The sequence below is a fragment of the Strix uralensis genome, chromosome 3, assembly GCF_047716275.1.
Source record: "Strix uralensis isolate ZFMK-TIS-50842 chromosome 3, bStrUra1, whole genome shotgun sequence".
NCBI lineage: Eukaryota > Metazoa > Chordata > Aves > Strigiformes > Strigidae > Strix > Strix uralensis.
Window position 1 is genome coordinate 127,331,615 of NC_133974.1, and position 24,392 is coordinate 127,356,006.

The following is a 24,392-nucleotide window of genomic DNA, read 5'->3' on the forward strand; positions in this document are numbered from 1 at the left end:
TCCAGCATCCTCTGCAGTCAGTGCTGTGCAACTGCAAGGGCAGGCTGTGCAGTGAGAAGCAGATCCTCCCAAAAAGGCCAGCAAGGAATGGAAACCTTTTACAGCCAAGGCTAGAACTGGCCACATCACCAAGTCACCAAATAGCTCTGGCCCAGTTCCACAGAAATCCCACCTGGTCTTTCCTCTGTGCTGCCACAGGCAGTGCCACAGCCCTGCTTTACACTGCACACAAAAGGACCCAGCTCTCAGCTCCTGAGTTAACAGCTGCCCTTACCCAAAGTACTGGGACTTGTGCTCGCTACTACAAAATATCTTGCATGCACAAAGGCTTTAAATACACTCTAAACATACAGACTGTGATTTGGAGATTCTTTGAGGAGTGGGCAGTTGTTCTGTTCAGAGTGCTTGCTACTGAAAATACAACAGCAACGGCATCAGGAGCAAGAAAATGCAGGCTTAATAACTGAAAAAAAAATAGTAAATCAATGTATTTTCTGTCATTTTGTCGATACCAACTTTACAGTTAGACAACGTTATTACAGTGATGAATATGCAGGCCACAAGTTAGTAGCTTCTTACTTATAAATCAGCCAGCTTAGCCAAACAGTCCCTATTTGCTACTGAGTATATTTGATGGCAGTAATTTAGGGAAGATGAACTGAACTGTATTGGCAAGCTGTATCTGCTGTGTCCGAAGTTATCGCTGGAGGTCAGATGTCCTTTTTCCACATAATCCCCCGTTTTCCATCTCTGCACCAGTTCCGTGATGTCCCCACCAGCCCCAGTGGTTGTGAAGGGGCAAGGGCACGTGCACTTCCAAATGTCAGTATATGCTGTGCACCTCACAGGTTTGCCATTTATTCCCTGCTTCAGCTCTGTCCTTCAGAGTTACAGTTGCTATCTTGGAGGGCACAAGCAATAAGTTATTATAAACTAATACAGTTCACACATGAGCCATTCTAACTTCATTGGGTCAATTCTCAAATGCTGGCATGCTACTTAACTTTTTCCTCAGTCCTTTCTTCTGTCATGGCTCTTCTGTTGCTGATTTTGGTTTTTAATACCTTCTATATCACAGCTGAACTTTGGAAAAATCAGAGACAATAGGTGATGTTTCACCCACCTTGACAGCACACTGTACTGTAGCTTCCCATACAGAACCATAACTTGCCTTACTTTGCTTAAAATTCAATCCAAGTCATGGCTAAGCTGTAAATATTTTTTTTTTTTTGGTGATAAAAACGATATACTGTAGGCCAAATATAGACTACCTGCACAGAAACCTTGGAGGGCTGTAATGTCCAAGGATCTGTACAAATGGTGAAAGTCAAAGTAACTATACAGATGTGAAAGAAAAAAACCCTGATTTGTAATAGCTGGGGATTGGGGCAACACCTAGTAAAAAAACCAAACCCACTATGTAACACATATATTCTGGCTGCAGTCATGCCAATAAACAGGTATTTCTGTTCCGTGTGCATACAGGGATGGTTTACACAGGAAACAAGAGATAGCTGCCAAGCAGATATACTGGTTAAACGCGGTCACTGGCGGTAGAGCCATCAAACTCGGTAGCACATTCCATTCCCTGGCGCTGGGCGAGGCAGGGGTTTTCCAGAGCACGCCTTGGTGCTGTGTCAGAGAGGATTTGGCCCTGTGCATTTTATCTCTGATACATTATGATTTTATTTAGAACACACTTTAGTTCTTCAGCTTCCAGGCTGCAGAGGCAAGGTGCCAGTCTCCAGCAAGAGGGGGAAGGAGTATAAATAGAGCAGGCTAGGCTGCCACAGGCAGCTTTTGGTCTGCTTAAGTTTCTTGTTTAGCCTGGAAGAAGCAGAAATCCAATCTGCTGAGGAGATACGTCATAGTACAGGCACTAGCAACAGCTCTTCTCTCCAGCCAGTAACTATCTTCCATTTTTTGGGTACACAGATACAGCCGCTTCCCTTCCCTGAACAAGGACAGCACTACCAGTCATCTGTACTTCCCTCCAGCTCTCTTTGCTTTTTCCAAACTCACGCCATGCAAACCATCATGTATTTTAAAATACATTAAACCAGCTACTCATGAGGGAAACGCATTCCTGTATTTTCAAAACAAGTAAAATGAATCCCAAAATTAAATACCCAGACGTAACGTCACACATTTCATCTTTTGGAGGCCCCTGGAGCTTTAAGAAGTGTTTTTCACTAGTTCTTGCTCTAATTTGTATCACCATCATGTAGGCTCACTAGGAGTTCTCCCTCGAATTGTTTGTATAGGGAAAGGCCATTTTTGCTGCAGGCCAAGTACGTAACAGAAATACCACCAAGAGCCCAGTCCTGCCCTCAAGAGTTCTGTTTTCCCTCACAGGTACCTATGCCGAGAGCTTTTTCTTCCCTTACTCTGTGCTTGACTCTTAGAGAAACCATATTTCCACGAATTTCTGCCGCCCAGCATACCTTTCAGTGAGTATATTTTATTTACAGCGCAAAGCTAGTGGAGGCCATCTCCGAACAGCGCATTTTAGACTCAAAGCACTAGAATTAATTCTTTGAACTCCATACGCCCAGCTTTTCAAAGTAAGCTGCAGCCGAGATTGCACAGCAGTAGTTCCCCCTATTCCCTCCTGCTGGGATGCACCCTAAGAGGGACAACATTTAAAATAATTTCAGAATATGCTCTCAGCATTATGCTATGCACACAACCAGATGGGATTACTCGTGTCAAAAAAAAAAAAAAAAAATCATCATATTCTAAATGTTACACTTGAAAGCAAACCATCAAGTCTTAAGGAAGACAGCTGGATCTCATAAATCTTTGCCTTCCACCAAATATTTAGCCTACATGCCTCGAAAGAGCACTTGCAGGCCTACATGCATCTAACATGCTACCCAATGTGCCATTTGCTTGCCAAGCCAAAGTGAAACCTGGATGCCCACCTGCACCAGCGGTTAGCACAGTACAGTTTTGACAGATGGACAGACCTCACTAGCCCTTGCTCAGGGATCCTGAAATTCTAGGCTCAGCCTTAGCAGCTTCGGTGCAAGCCCACAGCACTGGGAACGCACCTCACCAGGGCATCCCCATGGTTCTGGCCATGCTGAGGCACCCTCCCAGCGCCAAGCCGCAGAGCAAGATGCCTCCTTCATGGAGGGATGGATTCCCACTGGTCAAACGTAAGGGCTGCCTTTCTGGAAGTAAGCTTTTATTAGTTACAGATACCTCCCCAGTTTGTTACTATTCCTTTCATCCATCCTGGCCCTTGCTAAACCTGAGATACAAGAGGCTAAATTTGAAGGCTAGAGCCTGACCTGCTAAAATCATGGACTTCTACAGACACGTTGGGTTTATGGTTGATTGCAATTCTCCTGCTGACCCCTCTCTGCTACACAGGCATTGATTTCTACATTCCACAAGGTTTAATATCCTGTGAGCCTTTTCTACCCACAGGTGCCTGCTCTCTTTTCCCTCAGCTGGTTTAATCAATGAAGATACCCAGGAGTTAGTAAGGACAGTTTTATCTCGCTTGTATTTAGCTGGAATCTGAGAGAAAAAGTCCACAGTCTCTCAGCCCTAAGATCGTCACCATGTGCTCTCCAAAACAGACCTGACTGACAATACACAGGCAAATTTGCATCCCATTTCCCTTTTAAGTTTGTGATCTAGCTATCCCAATATCATTTCTCTGACACAATCTGTTATTTGGAGGGGCATCGTTTCTAGATTTTGGGAAGCTGGTGGGACACTGTAATTTCTTATTATAAATAACGGTAACACAGTGGTAGCGCAGCAAGGTCCAGTTTGGATCCATCAGCACATTCAGACCTTTTAGACCTGCCTCACCCTATAGGATGTGACTTGCTGCAGTAGAGAACTCATCGGTCCCCAGCAAACTGAAGGGACAGCCAGCTTTGGAAAAGGTTTCAGAGCTATTGCCCAAGCAGCCTGAGGACATCACATAGCGCCAGGTCAGCGAGGGATGGCAGACACACGATCTGTCTCACTAGCTCACCCCAGCCTCAGCGTCACCCTTCTGCTACAGCTCCTCACCTCTCCTTTCAAGCCAGCTTCCCCTTCTACTTCCAGTAGCCTCCAACTTCCCCACTGCTTCCCCCATTTGCCGCTCGCCCTACCTTAACCTTCAGTATTTGGCCGTTGCCTCTTCCTCCGGCATCTCGCCGGTTGGTGGCAGGACCTGGTCAGACACAAGGCCCCGTCCCCTCTCTCTCCGCAGACCAGCCTCTGGTTTTCCGGAGCGGTGGCTTCATGCGACACAGGTGACTCACCGGAATTTGCCAGATACCAATCCCTCATTCTGAAGCCTGAGAAAACAGAGCTGCTTTGCCAACGGCCGCACAGGGACTCTTTTTTTGTTACCCTGGACAAAGCTGACATTTTCCCATCACAACCTGGTTTCAGGTAAAAGTATTTAGCTGTTCCTGAAACTTGCATACGCACATACAAGTCAGCTGAGAGCTAATACCGAAGAAGTGGCAAATGAAATCATTAGAGCTTACTAATATTAGGAAAGCCCCCACCATACATCCGCAAATAGAGGACAGTAACTGGATGTGCCTGCTAAAAAGAACTGGCACCAGCACACACTGGTAAAACTCAGAAAAGAAACAGGCTGGAGACAAGGGGAGTTACAAAGAGAAGCTCAAGTGAAACTACAGTAACAAAGTTACTCTGTCATGTCTGGTTTTGAAGAAATACTGAATCTGTTAAAGAAAAAAGAAAGAGGCAGTACTTTGGCTACCTTAAAGTTTTTCACAATGGAGGTAAGTTTTAGTGACTCCTGCGGCAAAATGAGTTAAGTTTTACCCAAGTACTGCACACTGTTCCTGTAAACCTATACAAGTACATTCCTTCTCTAAATCTCTGGATGTTTGAATAATATACTTTGTTCATATTAAGACAACACTCCATATAATTTTATTTGTAGAATACCAAGTTGCAAACAGATATAGAAACAACAGTACATAGAAACTTGTTAGGAAACCAAACTGAAATAACAGAACAGTGCATTTTGCCCAATAGTTTAATTTCAATATGATTTTCAGTAAAAAGCTTACTCTGTTAAACCTGAATATTTCAGCATTCACTATAGTTTCTCTAGTGTATTGAAGAATCCTAAGTCACTCTGACAAACACTCTAATATATCCAATAACACAAAGGGTTTCTGTGAGGGAGTATATAGTAATTTCCACTGCATGAATGCGTATGGACAATACTATATATGAAAAAGCCAAACCATTTAACAAGTGTGAACAGATGTGCGCTGTGATTAAACTGAACACAAACAATTTAAAGCGATTTCTAAAATTACAGGTTGTGCTAACACAAAGGCACATTTTATTTTAAATGTAAATTCACATTTCTAGAAGGGAAAAGTTTTGTGCCCAGGCACAATCAAACAATTCTAACTGCATGTATCTGAACTTTCAATAGAAAGATCTGGTTCCTATTTCTTTAATCCAGTTTTAATAAGGAAGAAATTAAATTAGAAACAGGAGGGCTCTCCCTCCCATATTTACAGACCGTAAACTATACTGCCTTCTCATCAGAAATTCTAGTTTTCCTGTCAAACTTTGTTAAGCTTTGTAACTATCAGCACCCTCACGGTTTGGTCAAAGGCACCACAAACACACAGTCCCTTTTTGTCAGGGCTCCAGTCTAGGCTAGAAATCGGCTGCGTTGACAGAGTCACGTTCTGCAAGAGACTGACAGAACCTGCCACCCCCATCTCAGCTCCTTCAGAATCCTTCTTCGAGCGCTGAGCTGGGTACTCACTGGCAATAAGAGAAGTACAACAAAAACACGCACTTAGGATTTACTGATACAAACACATCATTATCCTCTTTATTTTCAAAAGCAGGGTTTCCTCTGTTCTATAGATAAGGCAAATAAATGTCTTGCAAATAATGAATAATCATATCCAGCCATATCCACACTGCATACTTAGTAAATATTTCATGAAAGAAAAAATAAGGCAGGAAGTTTTTGAATCCTGACACCTCTCCTACAGCCCTTCATTTTTTAACTGCTTGGCTTTTGCCACAGACAAGAAAATTTAACCTCAGCTATTCCTCTGAAACTTAATGCACCTACTTCACTGCATGTAGGAGGATTATTTTGCCTTGTGATGTAAGAAGATGTAGACATAAGAATCCTTAAAAGTTCAGCCTTTCAATATTCTTCTCAAACAAAATGCTCTTATGGCAGCAGTAATAAGAAATCCGTTTTCGTCCGTTTATCATCTTGTTAACCAAGGATATAATTAGACCTTGATTATGTGAAGAAAACTAACCAGGGCAAAATTCACCTGTGCTGTTCTCACATTCTTTTAGGGATTAATTCAAGATTCCAGATCAAGTACTGACACCGAAATCGTCCTTTCTACCGCATTTGTAAGCAATAATTTCAACTAGATATTCTGAGGTTGGAAGCAGGACCCCACTCATCATTTTCAGGACGATTCTTTCTTAAGACATTAAATGGTTTGTTTCTTATTCTCCCTGTTGCAGGCTGGAGAGCAATCACTTACTATTTCCAGAGATGAAGGCTCCCAGCTCCTCCACTCGTCATAAATATATCCCTGTTCTGTGGTAGGTGCCGAACCTGCCATATGGTTGATTTTTGTGCCTAATAAAAAAAAAAAAAAAAAAAAATCAGTGTTGTATAGAAATCAGTGCTTCACAAGAAAGGATGCAGAATCTTAGAACAGCAATGGCTCGTATGAAGAGAACCTGACTGCTGAGGGTGGGTACCAGAACATTTCTTCTGGGGTACCATTCCTCCCCCTGGCCTTGCGACCTGCTGCCACAGGAGTGGCCAGTGCCCACGCCAGAGAAGCCAAGCCAGGCCTCCAGCGCACTCCGCTCTTCCGCAGGGATACAGCAGCAGACCCACCAAGGCTTCCACTCACTACTGCTTCAGCTCCTTTGGGGCTGGCCACGCGAGCAAGGCTGAAGACAGGTAAGGAGGCCACGTAAGCACGGCTTCTGGAACTGCTCTAGAACTGCAGGATTCCCGGGCTCTCAGGTGACACGGTCACCACAAGGTTAATTTCACATCCCTTAAAATCATTACTGGAAGGGAATATACTACAAGTACTGTGCAAACACAACAATCAATCTACAATTCAAATTTAAATCTCAGCCAGGGCACGGCAAGCTCACACAGCAACAAAAATCTCTTAGGGAAAAACCCCACCACACGAACTCTGACTTATTGTGTATCTGTCTGCAAATGTCCAAAAGGAAAACCTGAAATGCAGCAAATGAAAGGTAAGAAATTCCATTTTCTCATTTTGATTAATACAAACACTAATTCCGTAAATATTTTTGTGTTATCTAATCAAAGTACTTCTAACATCTGTTTTGAATGGTGGCATGGAAAATATTAATTTAAAGGTATTAAGTTGAAACTCAGCTTTCTCTAATGTAGGCAGCCTTGGAGAACTTCACCGCAAAAGTTCCTTTTCTCTAATTACCATCAGATTTTGCTCACCAAAAAAAAACCCCAAAAAAATACTGTTTTGTTAAGAACTTAAGCTAATGAACGCAGTGGTCACAGATGGAAGACAAAAAGGTTATAAGAGTTCTCCGTATTTAACAGCCTGCAGGCCACTAAGTCTCTCCTATATATCCTTTCACTCACTCTCAATATCCTAATCCAAGAATGTTTGTTTCTGAAGAAAAATAATGATTTCTATGTCTCATATGAGGTCTGGTGACTGCAGGATGAGAAGTGTTTTGCAGAGGGCTCACTTCATTTCGGGATATATTTAAGATTCGTATCTGCATGCTCATCACAATTTAATATGGCCTCCGATAAACATGACTCCCAGACTAGGGGCACAGCTGAGCACACAGAGGTGCAGCTGCAACAGAACCCAAAGACCAGAGAAGCCCAAATATCAGGTTTTAAAAGGGAGGAAACCCGGGTGAGAGCTGGCAGCTGGATGGCCAGGAGCAAGGGCTTGTGCCCCAGTAACCTGGGCATCTCTTGCCTATCAAAGACAATCATTTTAGACCTGTAGTACACTGACCAGTGTACATTCAAAAAGTTTGTCTCTTGTTAAGAAATTCTCTGTCTCCCCAATACCTTCTCTGAAACAGAAGCAAAACCTTTGGTTGGATGCTGAGTCCTCATATCGAAAACATGAAATTTTCCCTCAAGCGATGTGGCCACTAGCTTGTTCATATTTACATCTTTTCTGTCAAACTCCACACTGCAAACCTGGAAATATAAAACAATACATTCAGCCTTGAAATTTAGCCACTGCTAAAAAAAAAAATGGGAGGTTTGCAATTTGTTAATATGTATTAATGATTGTTACTTTTTACAATGACAATATCACCAATTTGGGAATAACAAAATCATCTGAAAACATGAATCTGCTGAAAAATACCCCATGCTATCCAGACCAAGAATTTGAGGGGTACAATCTACTGAACTTAAAGATTCCTTTGTACAATCTCAGCAGAAATGTCTTCTGGATCAATTTCAGATCGACAAAATCCTTTTAATTTTTCCACCCTGCACAGGAGCCAGAATGAAAAATACTTTTATGGTTTCCTTACCCCATTCTTAATGTTGGTCTCCCATCGTAGTGACATGGTTTTTAAGTCAAACAATTTAATGTCCCCATTGTCGTATCCAGCACACACCACACGTTCCTCTTGATTGTAAGCATTGCCTGGATACATCGGAAGAATTAATCAGAATAGAGAAACCCTCTTTAGTCTGTAAATTTCAGACCTCCTAAGCACGCAATTTCAATTTATATTTATGGCAGAAAAATATTACTACTGGGATATTAAGATTTAATGAACCAGGTGGTTTTCATACCTAAAGAGTATAGAAATATATAGCTTCAAAAGCAGCAATCTGTTTCTTTTAAAAATATGAACAAAATTCGTCTTCCTCCTGCCAAGTACTGCCTAAACCGCAGACTAAAGTACTGCACGCTGTTCTTGTCAACCTACACAAACACATTCCTTCCCTTAAATCTTCATCTGCTATGAACTACGCTTCCCAGACAGCATCACGGCACCGGCACAGAAAGTAGTTGGGCAGTTCCTTAACCAGCCTCTCAGGCGTGGAGCATTAGCAGGACAGGAAGACTTTTCTGCAGACGCAGACTTGCAGGGAGGCCTCGGTGTTACCATGGCCATGAGTGGACAGATGCCAAGGCCCGCCTCCAAAAATTCTCAGCTGACAGGATCAAGGAAACACATGAGTGTCTGGAAGAAGTTAGTTCAAGATGAACCTGGCCTTGGCTCAAGCTTCAGTAACTCAAAAGAAAACTGAAGAAAATACGAGGACGCTTTTTCCTCCGTTCGCCAAAGCAGAAGACAACGATCAACAGCGATGAGCATTACGGTTGCACGTTCTTGCCAGGAAATGTCATCTCCTTACTATCAATTTTGTTATTATAATCCATGCACTTATTAGCAGTTTGTAAAACTTACTCCCTGACTCTAGAGGCAAAAAAGGAGCTAATCCAGAGCTACCAGCTTGTGTAGGACACAAGCAGCTTGTTCCCTCCGAAAGAAAAACGCAGAGCACACATCAAGCATCGCTGTTGTCTTTAATTAGCTCTTAGCTTCAAGGATCTTCTCTTCAATTAATACCTTAATGCTTGATACTGGGAACTACACTACAAGAGCAACTGGTTCCTTGTGCACCGCAACATTTACACTCCTTCAGGACAACGCAGCTGGAGATACTGTTTTTACATTCCTAGGCACAGAAATAAAGCTTGCACAGCTTATCTGTGAAATCACAGAATCATTTAGGTTGGAAAAAACCTTTAAGATCAAGTCCAACTACAAATTATGACCAAAGGTGGTAAGACAATGAGTCCAAAACCAGCTTCTTTTGAAAAAAACATTAAAAACACATAAATTTGACAACGTTGAAAAGCAAAGCCTGCTACTTATGCATCCATACAAAACAAACTACTCCATAACATCCTGGAATGATAATTATGAAAGCACAGTCATATTAGAGGGAGGATTACCAAATTTTAATTACCAAATGCCACTGTCCAGCAGTCTCTTTTGCTCTCCCCCTGTACAGGTTCCATATTAGCGACGGGAGTATCTTTCTGTCTCGGGTCCCACACCTTCACAGTTCCTGTGAAAGGAAGACAACAGATTTTGTATTATGGGTACACTGTCACGTGGCATTCATTTTCCCACGGAAGGCCTTTGCTTTTCACCCTGATCATTCAAAACACGGGAACATCTCTTTCAATTCCAGAAAGCCAGACTGCATTTAGTGGATAGAAAAAAACCAAAACAACAACCCACAAAAACCACCAAACCAGAAAAAAAAGCAAAAGTATTTAAGGATGTATTTTCTCTAGCTGATGCTTTGCATTTGTTCTGCTTTGCATTCTTTCTGTCCCATGCTCAGTAAAAAACAGTATCTTTTGCTTGTCTGTAGCTTCTAAAAGAACTAGAGAAAATTTGTCCCAAGCAAGATTCAAAAGACAGCATATGAAGAACTAGTTGCAACAGACTTGTAACTAGTTCAGATGGCAGACTGCGCCCTGCCATCAAAGCTCGCAGGCTACTTTCTCCAAGTAACTGAAAAGACTTGCAGAGTTCTCTAACTCACCATCTCGACTGCCAGTCACAATTTCTGGTGCACCTTCCCCAATTCCTAAGCCACCTACACCATCTATACTGTTTATGATTTCCTTATGACCTTTGACAGAATATACTGGTATTTCAGGAGCTTCTAAATTCCTAGGCAAGAAAGAAAAAGAACAGATAACATGGCATTTTCCTTGACACTCAGGATTTGTATAAAAATGAGAGGAAACTTGAGCACAGATTATATAAACTCAGATTAGCACTGGGAACAAAATATGGATATTGCCATTAAGAACCACGAGTCTTTGTGCGATTCCTTCTTTGGCTACTGCTTTAGACCTGGCTGGAAGTTTTTGCTCAGTTCTGGACTTCCCTGTTTGTAAAGGCAGTTGTGGGATTCACCACAGCAACCCTTAAGAACCAATTTTTATGTTGGGCTCAAAATGAATCATGTTACGGATCAAAATTCTCCAATTAGCTTTACTTTCAGTAAGTACATACAACAGCTTTATTCACTGATCCCCACCTAGCTCTGACTGCTGCTCTTCAACTTCAAATGAAAGCTGCATTTCACTGTGGGTTTCCTTCCCACTGATTCTCATCCTTTGAGAATCCTTCAGAATTTTATTTTAAATTTTGACTAGTAACTAATCCATGTCATTCTTTTTATTTCAAAAAAATAAAACTAATCATTCCTTGGCAAGAGAATAATAATTATTATATTATTATAATAATAAATATATTAATAACAACAACCACCCCCTTTTTGATCCTATAACTTTACTTGTATAATTAATCCATGTAGGTAAATTGATTGTCAAATTATTCAGAGACCTGAAAAAACATTTGAAACCAAGATTAAAAATACGTCTTTAATCTAGAAATCAAATTTAGGTTAAACACAACCTCTTGTTTGTACTCATCCATCCATTCAAAAGCCTCGTTTCAGGAAGAGGACCTAGAAGAACTTTAACAGAACTTTTTGTAGCTGCACACAGAAGATGCAAGTGAAACAGCACTGAATTAAACCACCGTGCAGAATTCACATTGTTTTTACAAAGCAGGCATGTTCCAGTACAGTAGCCAGCGAAGCTTACGACTGGGTCCCAACCACATGCAGCACAGGGAGCATCAAAAGCCAGCCACATACAGAAACATGAAACATCGGTTCAACAGACACGTACAACATCAAATAAGAAAGCTTCAAGAGAATACGCAGGCTTACCATATATTAAGGTTTCCACCAAAGTCTCCTGTAGCTAAGTATCTCTGCTGCAGAGATGTAGCACCAAAAGTTCCACATTTTATAGGTTTAGCCTTTTCAATCTTTTAAAAAAAGGATACGTTCTGTGTCAGCACATGGGAAAAAGCAACACAACCGCAGACTGCTGCACCAGTTTCTCGAGAGTCCACAGGTGGCAGATTCAGCGAAACGTACACAGGATATTCGTCGTAAAATACAATTAAAATGCCATCAAAGGCAAATTACACTTCGTGTTTGCTTTTTTTGCGCGCATAAAAGGAGGGATTTCAGCTTAATGATCTTAAACCTCTCACCTCGGCTGGCTAACTATACTCGGAGGCTGCTGCCTCTATTGACGTGCAAATATAAGGCAGAGGGAAGCCCAGCTCTGCCCCGAGCCCCGCCGGGAGGGGGAGAATTAACCCGTTATCCCTTGCGTCGGTCCGCGGCAGCACTTCGGCCCTACACAACTACGTTAACCGTGAAGTTTATTTGCTTGCGGCCCTGGGGGGTCTTCAGGCACCTGAGGCGCTGTTACCCCTGAAAATTAACAAACCCTCAAAGGTCAGTCTGCGTTAAACAAAAAAAAAAAACCAACCCCAGCAACCCAAACACAACCTGAGCCCAGAGTCTCCGCCTTCCTGATTCCTAAACAGATGATATATAAAAAAATTAACATGGAAATTCTCATTTCAAATGCTAAGGAGAATACTGAGCCAAGACAACGTTCTTGAGATGATCGTTAAATTTAGTCTATCTTATATGAGGACTTCCATAATCCATTTTTAAATACTTTTCAATCCCTTACGTCCTATTTAAAATAGTATTACCAGGTGGTGTTACCTCTGCATATTGTATTTCACTTCTGCCTTATTGAAATGGTTAAGCTGCACACTTTGGGCACTTTCATGTAACACGAACTGTGACACAGCGACCGCGCCCGCCAGACCACCGCGAGGGAACGCAGCGACACCAGTTACGGGATTAGCGAACGGAACGGCCAAGACAGGCCAAATACCGCGGGTTTCTTCTCATTTTCTTCCCGCCGGCGAGTCCCGCTGGCTCCGGACAAGCACCTGGGTGTCGTGTCCCCCTCCCCGCGCCTTCCCGAGCGGGCTGCGACCGCCGGGGAAGGCCTACCGGGCCTCGGCTCGTACCGGGCCTCGGCTGGCTCGTACCGGGTCTCGGCCTGAGGCGTGTCCCCCCCCCGCCCCGGGTCTCCCGCCCCGCCGCCGGCGCTCACCTCCCTCAGCAGCGCCAGGCGCCCGCCCCGCAGCTCGTAGAGCTGGAGGAGGCCGGTGCCGCGGGCGGCGCTGCCCAGGCAGAGCAGGCGGGCGCTGCGGGGCACCCACTTGCAGTCGAACAGGGTGTAGCTCAGCGCCTGCTGCACGTGCGCCACCACCTGCGGCCGCTCCAACCCCGACGACATCCCGCCGCCGCCACCCCGCCGGGGCTGCCCGCCCCGCCGCCTGACCCCCGCGCTCCGGCACCGCCGCGGGCACCGCAGGAAGCGGGCGGGAGGGCGGAAGTGAGCGGCGGGGCCCTTCCGGCGGCACGCGGGCTCGCGCTCACGCCGTCTTCTCCTTCCGCGCGAGCCCCTCTAATGGCGTCCCCGGGCGTCGCCATGGAGAGCGCGGCAGCGGGAGGCGGCGAGGGCGACGGTGGCTTCACCAGCGTCCTCTCCAAGCGGAGCCGGCGGAAGCGGCGAGCGGCCACCGGCAGGGACGAGCCGCCGGCGGGGGCCGCCATGGATACGTCGGAGCCGCGGCCCAGCAAGAGGCCGGCCTTCCCGCCGGTGGCCGCCGAGGCGCTGGGGGTACGCGGGGTGGGGAAGCACCGGCCTGGCCGCGGTGCCGGGAGGGACCGAGTGTCCGGGGGCTGCCGCTCCGGGGAAGCCGCGGGGGGAGGCTGAGCGGTGTCCGGTTGTGGGCTTCCCCTGGCTGCAGGGCCTCTCTCTCCCCCCGCTAGGTCGGAAAAGGCGAAATGAGGAAGGTTCCCGTGCCCGCCAACAGGTACACTCCGCTGAAAGAAAACTGGATGAAAATCTTCACGCCGATCGTGGAGCACCTGCAACTTCAAATCAGGTTTAATTTGAAAACGAGGAACGTGGAAATCAAGGTAAAGAGGGCTCCTTCGCCTGCTTTCCTACCTGTAATGCAGTGCCTCTCCTCAAAGGTGTTCTTGTTCTGCGTGTTAGAGACGAGGGAAACGTCCTAAGTCCTTGGAAAAGTGGAAACTGTGTAGTTGCACCCAACCAGAAAACCTTCACTGGGGTTCAAAATAAAATCTGTCAGTTGTTGCTTAGAAGCAAGTAGCTAATACAAGTAAAATTCAAAAACGTTGTTCTCTTCAGGAGGGGGCTGGCATAAACGGGTGTGTTGGTTTTTTTTCCAATTTTTATAGGAGAAAAGTAGATACTTGAGAATTAAGGAGGAGCCTTAGTCTGTGTGTTAGGTATGATTTTGGGATGCAGTGGTTTCCAGCTATTTAAGGCTACCACGTACTTATGTGACAATTTGGAGTTAACAGTGATTTTTGAGGGGGCCACCGAATCATCTGTTATTTTTTGTTTGTGGCAGAAGGGCCTGTAGTTTAATAGCTTGTGATTTTTCTTTAATGTGTTGCGATGAAATAGCTTAGGATACAAATACCAATATATAATTGTAAACCTTGTAGATTTTCATTCTTCATTCTTATTCTTTCTCAGGAATATTCAGAGTAGCTGCTTTTAAGTGTATCTCCAAAGCTCACGCTAAGTCTCTGACGTACAACTTGCTGCATTAGCAGTGTTGATGTACGAGATCTTCTAATGGAATAGTGAAAATACAGACACCAACAGTAATTTTGCTTCCTAACGTTGAAACCTTATTACAGCTTCAGTGGTAGCCACTAGAGGGGAGGTGACAGAACTACCCCTTATTTACACTTCCTAGAAATAACTTGAAGGAAAAGGTAGGGAAGAGCAGGAACTCTTGCACTTCCACTGAATAACTGTGCAGGTGAAGAACCTGGGATTTTAACTCTGCTTTTTGATACAAAACGGTGTCTGGTTGAAAAGCAAGGTAGCTTTGTTCTTGATCAAGCTGAGTTCATTTTGCCGGTATTTATCATGAATATAGGATGACTGAAAACTTTGAAATGAGTTTATCATTTCTTTGATACGGTGTGGAAGCTGTAAATGATATTTTCACAGTACCTTGCACGTATTCCAGGCCTTAAGGTATTTATCCTCCTTGAGTATTGTTTCCTGCTTTTCTTTTCGTAGAGCTTCACAGACTGCTCTTTTCTAAGCTGTCCCTGTTAGGATCTGTAAACACAGATGTGCACAGATGTTTCCACTGGTAGCAGAGCAGTGCTTTGGCCCAGTTCTAGAACATGAACTGAACAAATGCCCCCTGGCAGCAAATCCTGTGGCCTCTGCTGGCAGTGGAAAAAAAAAAAAAAAGTATAAAACTTTAAACACTCCCAACACTTGCTGCTTTGTCCGATCGATTTGTTCCTGTTCCGAATATCTTGTTAATCTTGTCCCATATGTTTTATTGAACCTGCCTGGGTTTCTATTCACCTGCTAAAGCATCTTTAGAATATTGGCATTGGAGTAACTTTCCCTCCTCAAGCTGCCTCCCGCCATTGTCCTTCTCTCTTTTTCTGCAGTTCTGTGTTGCAGTTTACTTTGTGGGGTTTTTTTTCCATAAAAAGGGTTTTCCTCCATCAGTGGTGATGGGGATTTGCAGCACCTTCTCTTTTCCCTCCCCTCCAAACACAGGCTGTGGTAGCTGGTGCATTCTTGTTGTCAAGAGTCAACATTATTAAAAAAGCACAAAGTGGATTACTTGCATCTTTCAGTAAAACACAATATAGGAACATTACCTAAATGTGGCTTTTTTAGGGTTAGACTGTATTTCTTAGATTTTTCAAAGTCCTGATCCTGCTTGCATGGTCTTAATTTGCAAACGTAACTTTTTGTTTTGCAGACTTGTCAAGAGACAAAGGATCTCAGTGCTCTAACAAAAGCAGCTGATTTTGTAAAAGCATTTATACTTGGGTTTCAAGTAGAGGTGAGTCTCCCAACAGCTAGGTTGTGAGATTGCTTGCATGATGTCTTTGGCCTCTCTGCAAATTACAGTGAGAAATAAAAATCCTTAGGTGGTTTTCTAGGAATAAATTTGTTTGAAACTGTGATTTGGTAGTCTAGTTTCTTAATCTAATGCAGGATAAAAAAAGTAACCTTCAAACAGCACAATTAAAATTACAAAATAAAGGACATGTTAAGCTGTGAGAGGCAGGCACGAGGCAATAATGTGGTTCTGAGGTGCTCTGCACACGTAGAGACTGTTCACTTTGCTTTAGTCCAAGCCAATAACCTTCAGTCTCTTCAAAACTCAAACGGTACTTGGAGAAAACAGCTGCTTTTTGTAGTATCATATGGGCTGCTCACTGCTGCAGACCGGTACTGACTTCACTAGTATGGGTGAATGGGGGGGTGTAAGCATGCGTAGGGTTCTTTACACAAAAATAAGAATTTATATTGCTATTGAAAAGGTAGCTGATCTAACTTTAGGTGACTGTTGTTTGATACATTAAGTAGAAAAATACTACTGATGTCATCTGTTTATATGTGTAAAAAACCCATCAGCTTTCACCTCTGTTGTGGTACTGCAACACTCATGCTGATAACAAATCTCTTCCTATTTTAGGATGCTCTTGCTCTCATCAGATTAGATGATCTTTTTCTAGAATCATTTGAAGTTACAGATGGTAAGTAGTACTGCTGCAGTATTCAAGTAGTTGTGTGCACCATCTGCAAGGATGTTTTTTCCCTCCCCCCTGCTCCACTTGTATCACTTCTCCTCCGGAATCAGGAAAACCTTTATGCCATTACACAGAATTATTGTCTGGGTATAGGCAGCTTGAAAGGGTTGTCATTTTTCTAAGATGTCCCAACAAAACCCCCTAAACCTTCATCCTTAAAAGTATGTCACTTTGCCAGTGATTTGCTTTGTCTTGTCACAGTATAAATGTTTTAAACTCAGAGATGACATGGAGAATCGTTAGATTTTTAAACAGGACTGGGCTTTGTTCCTCCCACTATCCCAACAGTGAGGAGGGTAGTACATAGCAGAAATGTCCCAGTAACACATGAAATAACAGACTCCTTGGAGTCCCATTTAGAGCAGCATCTAAATCCAACCCATTTCATTTCTAGCAGGGTGAATTGTGTGTGCTTTGGCTCTGTTTCTTTCCTCAATCTCAATTGCTCAGGAATGAAAGGAATGCCTCCCACTGCAGTTCTGTATGAGAATTTCTCAGCTGTCACAGACCTCACAGTCATATAGGACTGGATGAGATTTTCACTTCTAATCACCCAAGGTGAAATAATGTGTGTATCTGTATTCACCACAGTAAAGTTGCTTTTGGGTTGCTTAGAATGAATTGATCCCAGTAACTCAGACAAGGGAAGCAGTGCAGAAACGTGCACCACTATACTGAGCATGTTATTCTCGTTTTAGTCAAACCTTTGAAAGGAGATCATCTGTCAAGAGCAATAGGGAGAATAGCAGGAAAAGGTGGAAAAACAAAATTCACTATAGAAAACGTAACCAGGACACGAATCGTTCTTGCTGATGCGTAAGTACCGATTTCCTTCTAGGCAAAGCATAATCCCTAAACTAATCCATGTCCTCTACCAGCAAAAAAAGGTAACTTGAATTTTTGAAACATTTGTAGAGCAGTATTAATATTTTAAGTGCTATTTTAAAGGAATGTTATTTGAATATTTAACCCTCTGTTATGAGAATGATGACAATGTCACCAGCACATCTAGAATTGAGTAATTCCCCACAGCATAAGAATTCCTTCTTATGAATAATCAGAATTGGGCCCACTAACCCTGCAACAAGGTCTTCCTCCTAAAACTGCTACACTTAAAATTTGTAAATTGTAAAATCTCTTTTTAAAAAGGATTTAGAAGAGCACAGGTTTTACATTGTAGGTTTTCTGGTTTTGAGGTGGGTTTTTATTTACAAGTGTAGAAAATGAACTACTAGACTGATCTGAAATTCCATTTTAATCTCTAACCTCCAATTCTCTATTAAGTATGTAACCAGGTTTTTTTCTTCCAGTAAACTAATGCTGCTTTGACTGCTTTTTACAGGAAAATTCATATTTTGGGATCTTTTCAGAACATTAAAATGGCACGAACAGCAATTTGCAATCTAATTTTAGGTAAGTCCTGCTAATTAATCTGTTACATACAAATAGATGCTGCAGTTGGAAATGGCTTTCTGGGGGTCTTGCTTTCTTCCCTGGTGTGTCCACACCTGCAGTTGGAGCAGGTAGCTTACTGGGAGTTGTCTGGTTTGCCCTTAAGAGAAGGGTTTGGGAAGAAGGAGGGAGCCTAGGGCTTGGTTTCCAGCTCCAAAACTCTCTCCACAATGGAGAAGGAAGATTTTCTGCTTTGATTTAGCTGCAGCATTCCCCAAGGGGCTGTTTGGATTTGGAATGAAGTCTAGAAAGCCAAAGGGGGCAGCCATCAGCAGAAGTTGTAACTCTGTGCTTGCAGTAACAGACAAGGTGGCTAACCTTGACCATCCTTCTCACTCATGGTCTTATTTCTCCACTTCAACGCAGACATGAGCAAAACCTCCGGCTTTGTGACATACATTTTCTTGTTTGCTGACTGAATTTGTGCTTTCTTCTGCAGGAAGTCCCCCATCAAAAGTTTATGGCAATATTCGAGCAGTGGCCAGCAGAGCAGCTGAAAGATTCTGAGCTGCAGCATGGCTGCGCCACCAAGGACTGGGAGTTGTGGTTTCTATATGCACGAGAGGCTGGGAGCTACGCAAGCACCTGGTCTTCTGCTTGATTTGGAAGCCCAGAAGAAAACTGGGACTGTTTGTACAGCCTAATTTCAAAGTCAGACATGCTGTCCCACTGAAACACACTTAATATTTGTTTATAGTCATTAAAAGTTATTTTAAAGTGGTTGTGTCTATATCAGAAGTATTAGGTACCTGATTTTACATAAAAACATGCTTCATTACCGACTTTCTGAACAAAGTATGAAGAGACTGCTGTCAGAACTTCAGAAAGCCTTTGTGCGTAACGTTTTTGAGCCTAAAGGAATCAGCATAGTTAAGTTCATAACCACACGTCATGGATTAGTACCTTTCTGGAAAGAGGAAGAGTCAACAGGAAGGGAAAGTTCACTGGCACGCTGCCCAGTGAGTCTCTGCTGCTGGTGGAACAAGGTACCACACAAGCATGGTAAGAGGTAAATAACATATGTGAATTCAATCCTAGAATCTGTACCTATATAGACTTCTATTTTTTTATTCTCTCAGAAATGATCTGTAAGGGCAGCCTAGTGAAGCAGAGAGCCTCCAGGTAAAGTACTTGCCAGTTTATCAGAGCACAAACAGCTGTAAAGGGCTGTTGCTCCTTAAAATGCTGCACGTGTCCAAGAGAGATGGGGCAGATGACAGAGCCCAGCCACAGTCCCAGTTTGACTTAAACATGGGCCCTTTTCTCCAGCCCCTGCCGGTCTAACTTGTTACCAAGTCTCTTGCAGAATAATTAATTCAGTTTAGGTTTGTGAACAAAAAAACCTGAAATGAGATCATCAAAACCCCTAGCAAATGGAGTAAGCATTTCTCTCAATGTCTGAGTTGCCAGAGCAGTGCTCTGTAGTATGGGATTATTATTATTACAGCCAAATTCATTCAAATCACTAAGATTTAAGACTTGCCGAGTTACCTAGATGTACAGCACTCAGCAGTCTGAGCAATGCAGGGGAGATCATGGCCATTCTGAGCAGCTCAAGGTAAAACTGTGCACCTGCCTGGTGAGCACATTTTCTGTTCATCAGCTGCTTATGTCATTTATCTCAATTCACTTGGAAGATGAGAGGGGAGAGTGAGTCAAGGGCACACAGAAGTAACCTAAACTTTATCCTAAAGCAGGTGCATACCAATACAGACAAAAAGCAGCAGAGGGCAGCCCACAGAAGGCCCAGACAGCTGCACCACAGACAGCAACAGCAAACAGCTTCTGTAAAGGACATACCTGCTGCAGGGAAGACTCTTCACCAGCACAGGTCTCCGACCTTCCCTTGAGAAAGCAGCTGCCTTTCATTCCCCACCTACGTTAAGATTCGGGGTTTTTTGTTTTGTTTTTTAAACCATCTTCCACTTACCACAATCATCCTGAATTTAGTAGGATTTAACACAAGGGATTTTATCTAATTTGGACATTTAGCGAAGAGAACCAGATGTGCCTTTACAAAAAACAAACGTGTAAGTGCATCCTGAAACACTGAAATGAAGCCTGGGAGTATTCAGGGGATTGTCTGCACCCTGAACGCTTTTTCAATAAATCTTTATAATACAAGAGGGGACAAAAACCCACAAACAGCAAGTTTTCTTTTCTTTAGAGCAGGGTGCAGAGCTGCTCTAAGCTGAACAGGAAAGGTCAAGGTAGGTACTGAAGCACCCCAGCCAAGGTTCAAATATTTTATTTTGTATTCATATAGTATGAAGGTTCTTATAGTTCCCACAACATATGATGTAGCATGCAGAGGAAAAACTAAACATTCAACATAAATCATTTTTCCCCACACAAACTAAAAAAAAAAACCTCATCCCTCCCCTTTCAGTCCCCCTAAGGAAATAACATTAGCACTAATTTCTATAATGCCAGCCAAGATATGCACAAGCAAGTAAGAGAAATCAAAAGCATTTGCTAAAATGTTTGTAACAAATACTTATGTACAAAAAATTCACAAAAGACTAGTTCCCCCTTGAAGCAGAGCACATGGCAGTTGACACTGGAACAGATACAACCACTGGCTGGGATTATAAACCACGTACTGATCCAGAGGAAGAAAAGTTACATGTAGTGGAGATTTTTGTTTTGAACATTAACATTTACCAAAGTTTGGCAACATTATCTTTTAAATTATGCAAATTATGTAAACAAGAGGAGCATTTCAAATCGATCTACATGCAAAACTTCATGTCATGCAAGGACACCAAGCACCTGGATTTCTCTCTCACAGACAGAGCCCATGATGTGCAGCACTCAGTTGAAGGAACAGCTATGGCAGACAGGTGCTCGATTGAAGTAGGTTCAGACAACCTGCACTTTCCACTGCTGATTATAAAACAATTTTTAATAGAAAAACTACTATACAGGAAAGATGTACTGTCCTAAAAAAAAATCTAGCAAATGTTTTTCTTCCAGCCAATAGTACCATTGCAGAAAAGGGAAGGGATGATATAAAGTTGTAAAACATGGCTCGCTACTTTTATATCACACAAATATATCAAGTTACCATCCATTACAAATTATGATATGGACAAATCTAGAAAAGAAAAAAATTCTCCAGGCAAAGGACTGGAGAACCACAAGAGGTATAAATTTAGATAGTGTGAAGTTTTCCTCCTCTATGGCATAGGTTAACAAGATTTTCCCCCTGTATGAATCCTATATACATATATATATATATAAAATATTACCAGTTATTTATGCTACCTGTAGTATTCTTTAAATGCAGAGGGGAAACTATCATGGTTGAAACAACAGAATTTAAATGGCAAGAACATTTTATAATCTAAGTACTGTATAAAATAAGTAGATGGGAATCCTGCACAGTTACGTTGATCCTAATTTCATTAAGCTAAGCGCAAGAGAAAATCATGAATGCGTCTAACACCTTGAGCAGCTGTATCTAAAGTGAATCCAGAACAGCAGATTTGCCTTAACTTCAGGACAGCTGTAACTGCTCCCAGTTCCTAGGTGACGAAATCTAGCGGCCAAAGCATTCTGCAGTTACTATATGCACACGAGGGCTAGATCTTGGCAGTAGCATTAAACTATATTCTCATATTAAGTAGAACTGTACTAAGTTATTTAGCAAAGAGACACAGTCCCTGGTAAATATATTAACAGGTATAAATAAACTTAGTCTCCTGTGTTACAAAAAATGTAATTAAGGTGAATTAATAAGAAGCAATGCTTTGTCAGCCAGTCAATATATAGAAACATCTGAACAGTCACAGGAAAAGGAAAAGAGTTGACCTAACACCCAGTTAAAATTTTACATTCTTCTACTATATATATAAAACTGTGTGAAATAAAAGTAAGGATGTATATCCATATATTGAACTGTTAATATTCTGCTTGGCACTTTGTATTCTAGTTTTGTTTCTGAATCAAGTATATTAAATTAAAGCCCACCTAGCTACTACATATAGAAAGCTACATATATATCTATATATAAATACACACACACATATATATATAGATAGATATTTCCTTGTTATAAAAGATGAAGAAAAATAAATTAAAAAGCCAACCCCTTCCCTTTCTCCACCACACTGATATGCTCTTTCCATCTTTGCTGTCCTTCAGACTTTAAAGTGCTACACTGAGTTATTGAGAGAATAAAAGTTCAATAACACTTAGTTGGCTTCATGAGGCTCATGTTGGAAAATGTGGCTTCACAGAGAAAAATACTTCCATTTAAATACACAGAGAGCATTGCTGGACGTCTTGAGCAGATCTTCAGAGATGGAGAAGAAAGCAAAAGTGTTGGGTGGTGCCCTACAGAGTCACACGTCTACGACCATCTTTTTGTGGATATCTAGGCCGCCTACAACCTGGGAGAAAAAAAAAAAATAAGTGTTCAGAGACAGATGAGAATTGAAAGTTAGCAATATACAAAGAACACACTTTATTCAGAAGATGCATTCAGGTTGATAATTACAGCACTTCCCTGGCCTCTCCAAACTAATTTACATTTCGCAAGTACTGTGAGATATGTGAATGAATTATTTATTATCCAAGGTAATTATATTGGTACAATTTACACACTCAATGGCCTGAAAGACAGTGTAAATTACACCATTTTGGCTTTCCTCCCCCATCTCATTTTCTGTCCTTGTATTATGCTTCTGCATGTTAAATGTTAACTTTACTTCTAAAACACCCTCTAAAACTCTGCACCTTTACAAAGGGCCTTAGGAAAGGCAGCAGGTTTCTGACAAAACCACATGTAGCCAAAAAAGAACTACCAGTGTTCAAAGGCGTATGACTCACGCACACAGAAAGGAAGAGAAAAGGTGCAATGTTAGAGGAACTTTTTATCATGCGTAAATAAAATTCAAAGGCCAAATGGTATGGCCAAATGCCAGGAACAGAAAAGTACTTTAGCAGATAGATTGCACCAAATTCAAAGAAGGTAAAACACGAGAAAAAGAAGATAAGAGATTGCAGGAATGAAGGAGATCTTGTCAGGAGGTCAACGAAAACTGAAGAAATTAAAAGAGGAAAATCAAACAGTAGTATGAGACAGGAAGTCTGGGCAGAAGTCCAAGGACAAAAGAAAAGGCAACATCATATTTGATGGATGGCTAGAAGACAACAGTCCAGGGCAAGAAATGAACAGGTATTTCACTAGGCTGGGTGTTTGCAGGCTGCAACTCATTCCCAATTCTTTGCAGATGACCATGCGTTTTCACCTTGATGCCATGAAAATAACTAAACTCTACCAAAAAAACCCACGCAGGCAGCAGAACCTTTTTACTTTAATAGTTTGAGGGAGGGCAGATTTTTTAAAACTTTTTTTTAGAACTTTCATTGAGGAGTATGAGTTATGTTTGAACTGAAGTGGTAAATTCAAAGAGTAGGAAACAAAAGCAATGCCTGAGTGCCTACCAACTCAAACTGTGCTACCCAGGTGTATGTTCATTCATAGACTATTTAAAATTAATGTGTAAACACTCATTACTGCAATTCTGAAGTTTCAATGTGTCATTTACTTTTTTTAAAGAGAGAATGTAAAAGTTGCTGTCAACTAATTAAAAATATGAGTAAAAATCAACCCTTTCAAGTCTCAAGTGCTACATTCAAGCATGCTGCTCCATAAAACCCGAAGTTTTTAAAATGCACCTTTCAACTGTTTGTCCTTTGTCAAGAGCAGCATTTGAGGAGTTACTCTCCCTGTAACTGACACAAATCCCACCCCGTGTTCTGCAGATGGTGATAATCTCCCCAGGCTCTCCACACTCTGCAAAGATAAACCTTTCTAAAGGGTGATTTGGAGCAGACACCTAGTTCAGAGACTGGGAGATTAACCTAAAGTTCACCTCTGTGGAACACACCTCTCCCCTCCACGCACCACCCTGATAGCGACACTTTCTGAGCAAGAGGTCTGCTATGACATACTCTGGTTTTACAGCTTTGGGAGGTTTGAAGCATATCCCCCCACCATCAGCAGACTGTACATGCCTGCCCACCATGCTTTCATATTTTTTTTTTTTTTTCACTCAGTGTATTCTGTTAAGCAGCTAGAGAAATTTAAAACGACCGAGAGTGCCGTTTCTTTTTTAATCAAACTGTTGAAAACAAGGAAAACCAGCCTCCTACGACAAGCCAATCACTCACAACTCATCTTTAAAGCTGCTATTTTCTACCAGCACAGAGACTGGAATCCAATATATGGCTTCGTATCAGGCTAGCAGTTTTGTCTATACACAAAAATAATTAGGACTGG

General features: G+C 42.3%; 3 protein-coding genes across 4 annotated transcripts in view; 1 reads left to right on the top strand and 2 right to left on the bottom strand.

Annotated features, from left to right (window-relative positions):
• Window positions 1-4,897: 4,897 nt before the first annotated feature.
• DNAAF10 (dynein axonemal assembly factor 10) lies at window positions 4,898-13,330 on the bottom strand. Its single transcript, XM_074864347.1, has 8 exons — window positions 13,083-13,330; window positions 11,822-11,922; window positions 10,619-10,749; window positions 10,031-10,132; window positions 8,575-8,690; window positions 8,096-8,230; window positions 6,534-6,631; window positions 4,898-5,778 (listed from the first exon to the last, which is right to left on the bottom strand). Exons 1-8 carry the CDS (start codon window positions 13,266-13,268, stop codon window positions 5,571-5,573), a joined length of 1,077 nt encoding a protein of 358 aa, XP_074720448.1. The 5' UTR covers window positions 13,269-13,330; the 3' UTR covers window positions 4,898-5,570.
• A 6-nt stretch (window positions 13,331-13,336) lies between these two features.
• Window positions 13,337-18,823, top strand: PNO1 (partner of NOB1 homolog). Its single transcript, XM_074864351.1, has 7 exons — window positions 13,337-13,655; window positions 13,808-13,957; window positions 15,814-15,897; window positions 16,537-16,597; window positions 17,350-17,467; window positions 17,994-18,064; window positions 18,543-18,823. Exons 1-7 carry the CDS (start codon window positions 13,443-13,445, stop codon window positions 18,608-18,610), a joined length of 765 nt encoding a protein of 254 aa, XP_074720452.1. The 5' UTR covers window positions 13,337-13,442; the 3' UTR covers window positions 18,611-18,823.
• Window positions 18,824-20,335: 1,512 nt separating this feature from the next.
• PPP3R1 (protein phosphatase 3 regulatory subunit B, alpha) overlaps window positions 20,336-24,392 on the bottom strand; it is a 40,634-nt gene continuing 36,577 nt past the window's right edge. For both annotated transcript variants that reach the window (XM_074864349.1, XM_074864350.1), the window contains exon 6: window positions 20,336-22,497. In XM_074864349.1, coding sequence (XP_074720450.1) covers window positions 22,450-22,497 — 48 coding nt within the window. In that variant the 3' untranslated portion in view covers window positions 20,336-22,449. The remainder of the gene's footprint in view (window positions 22,498-24,392) is intronic.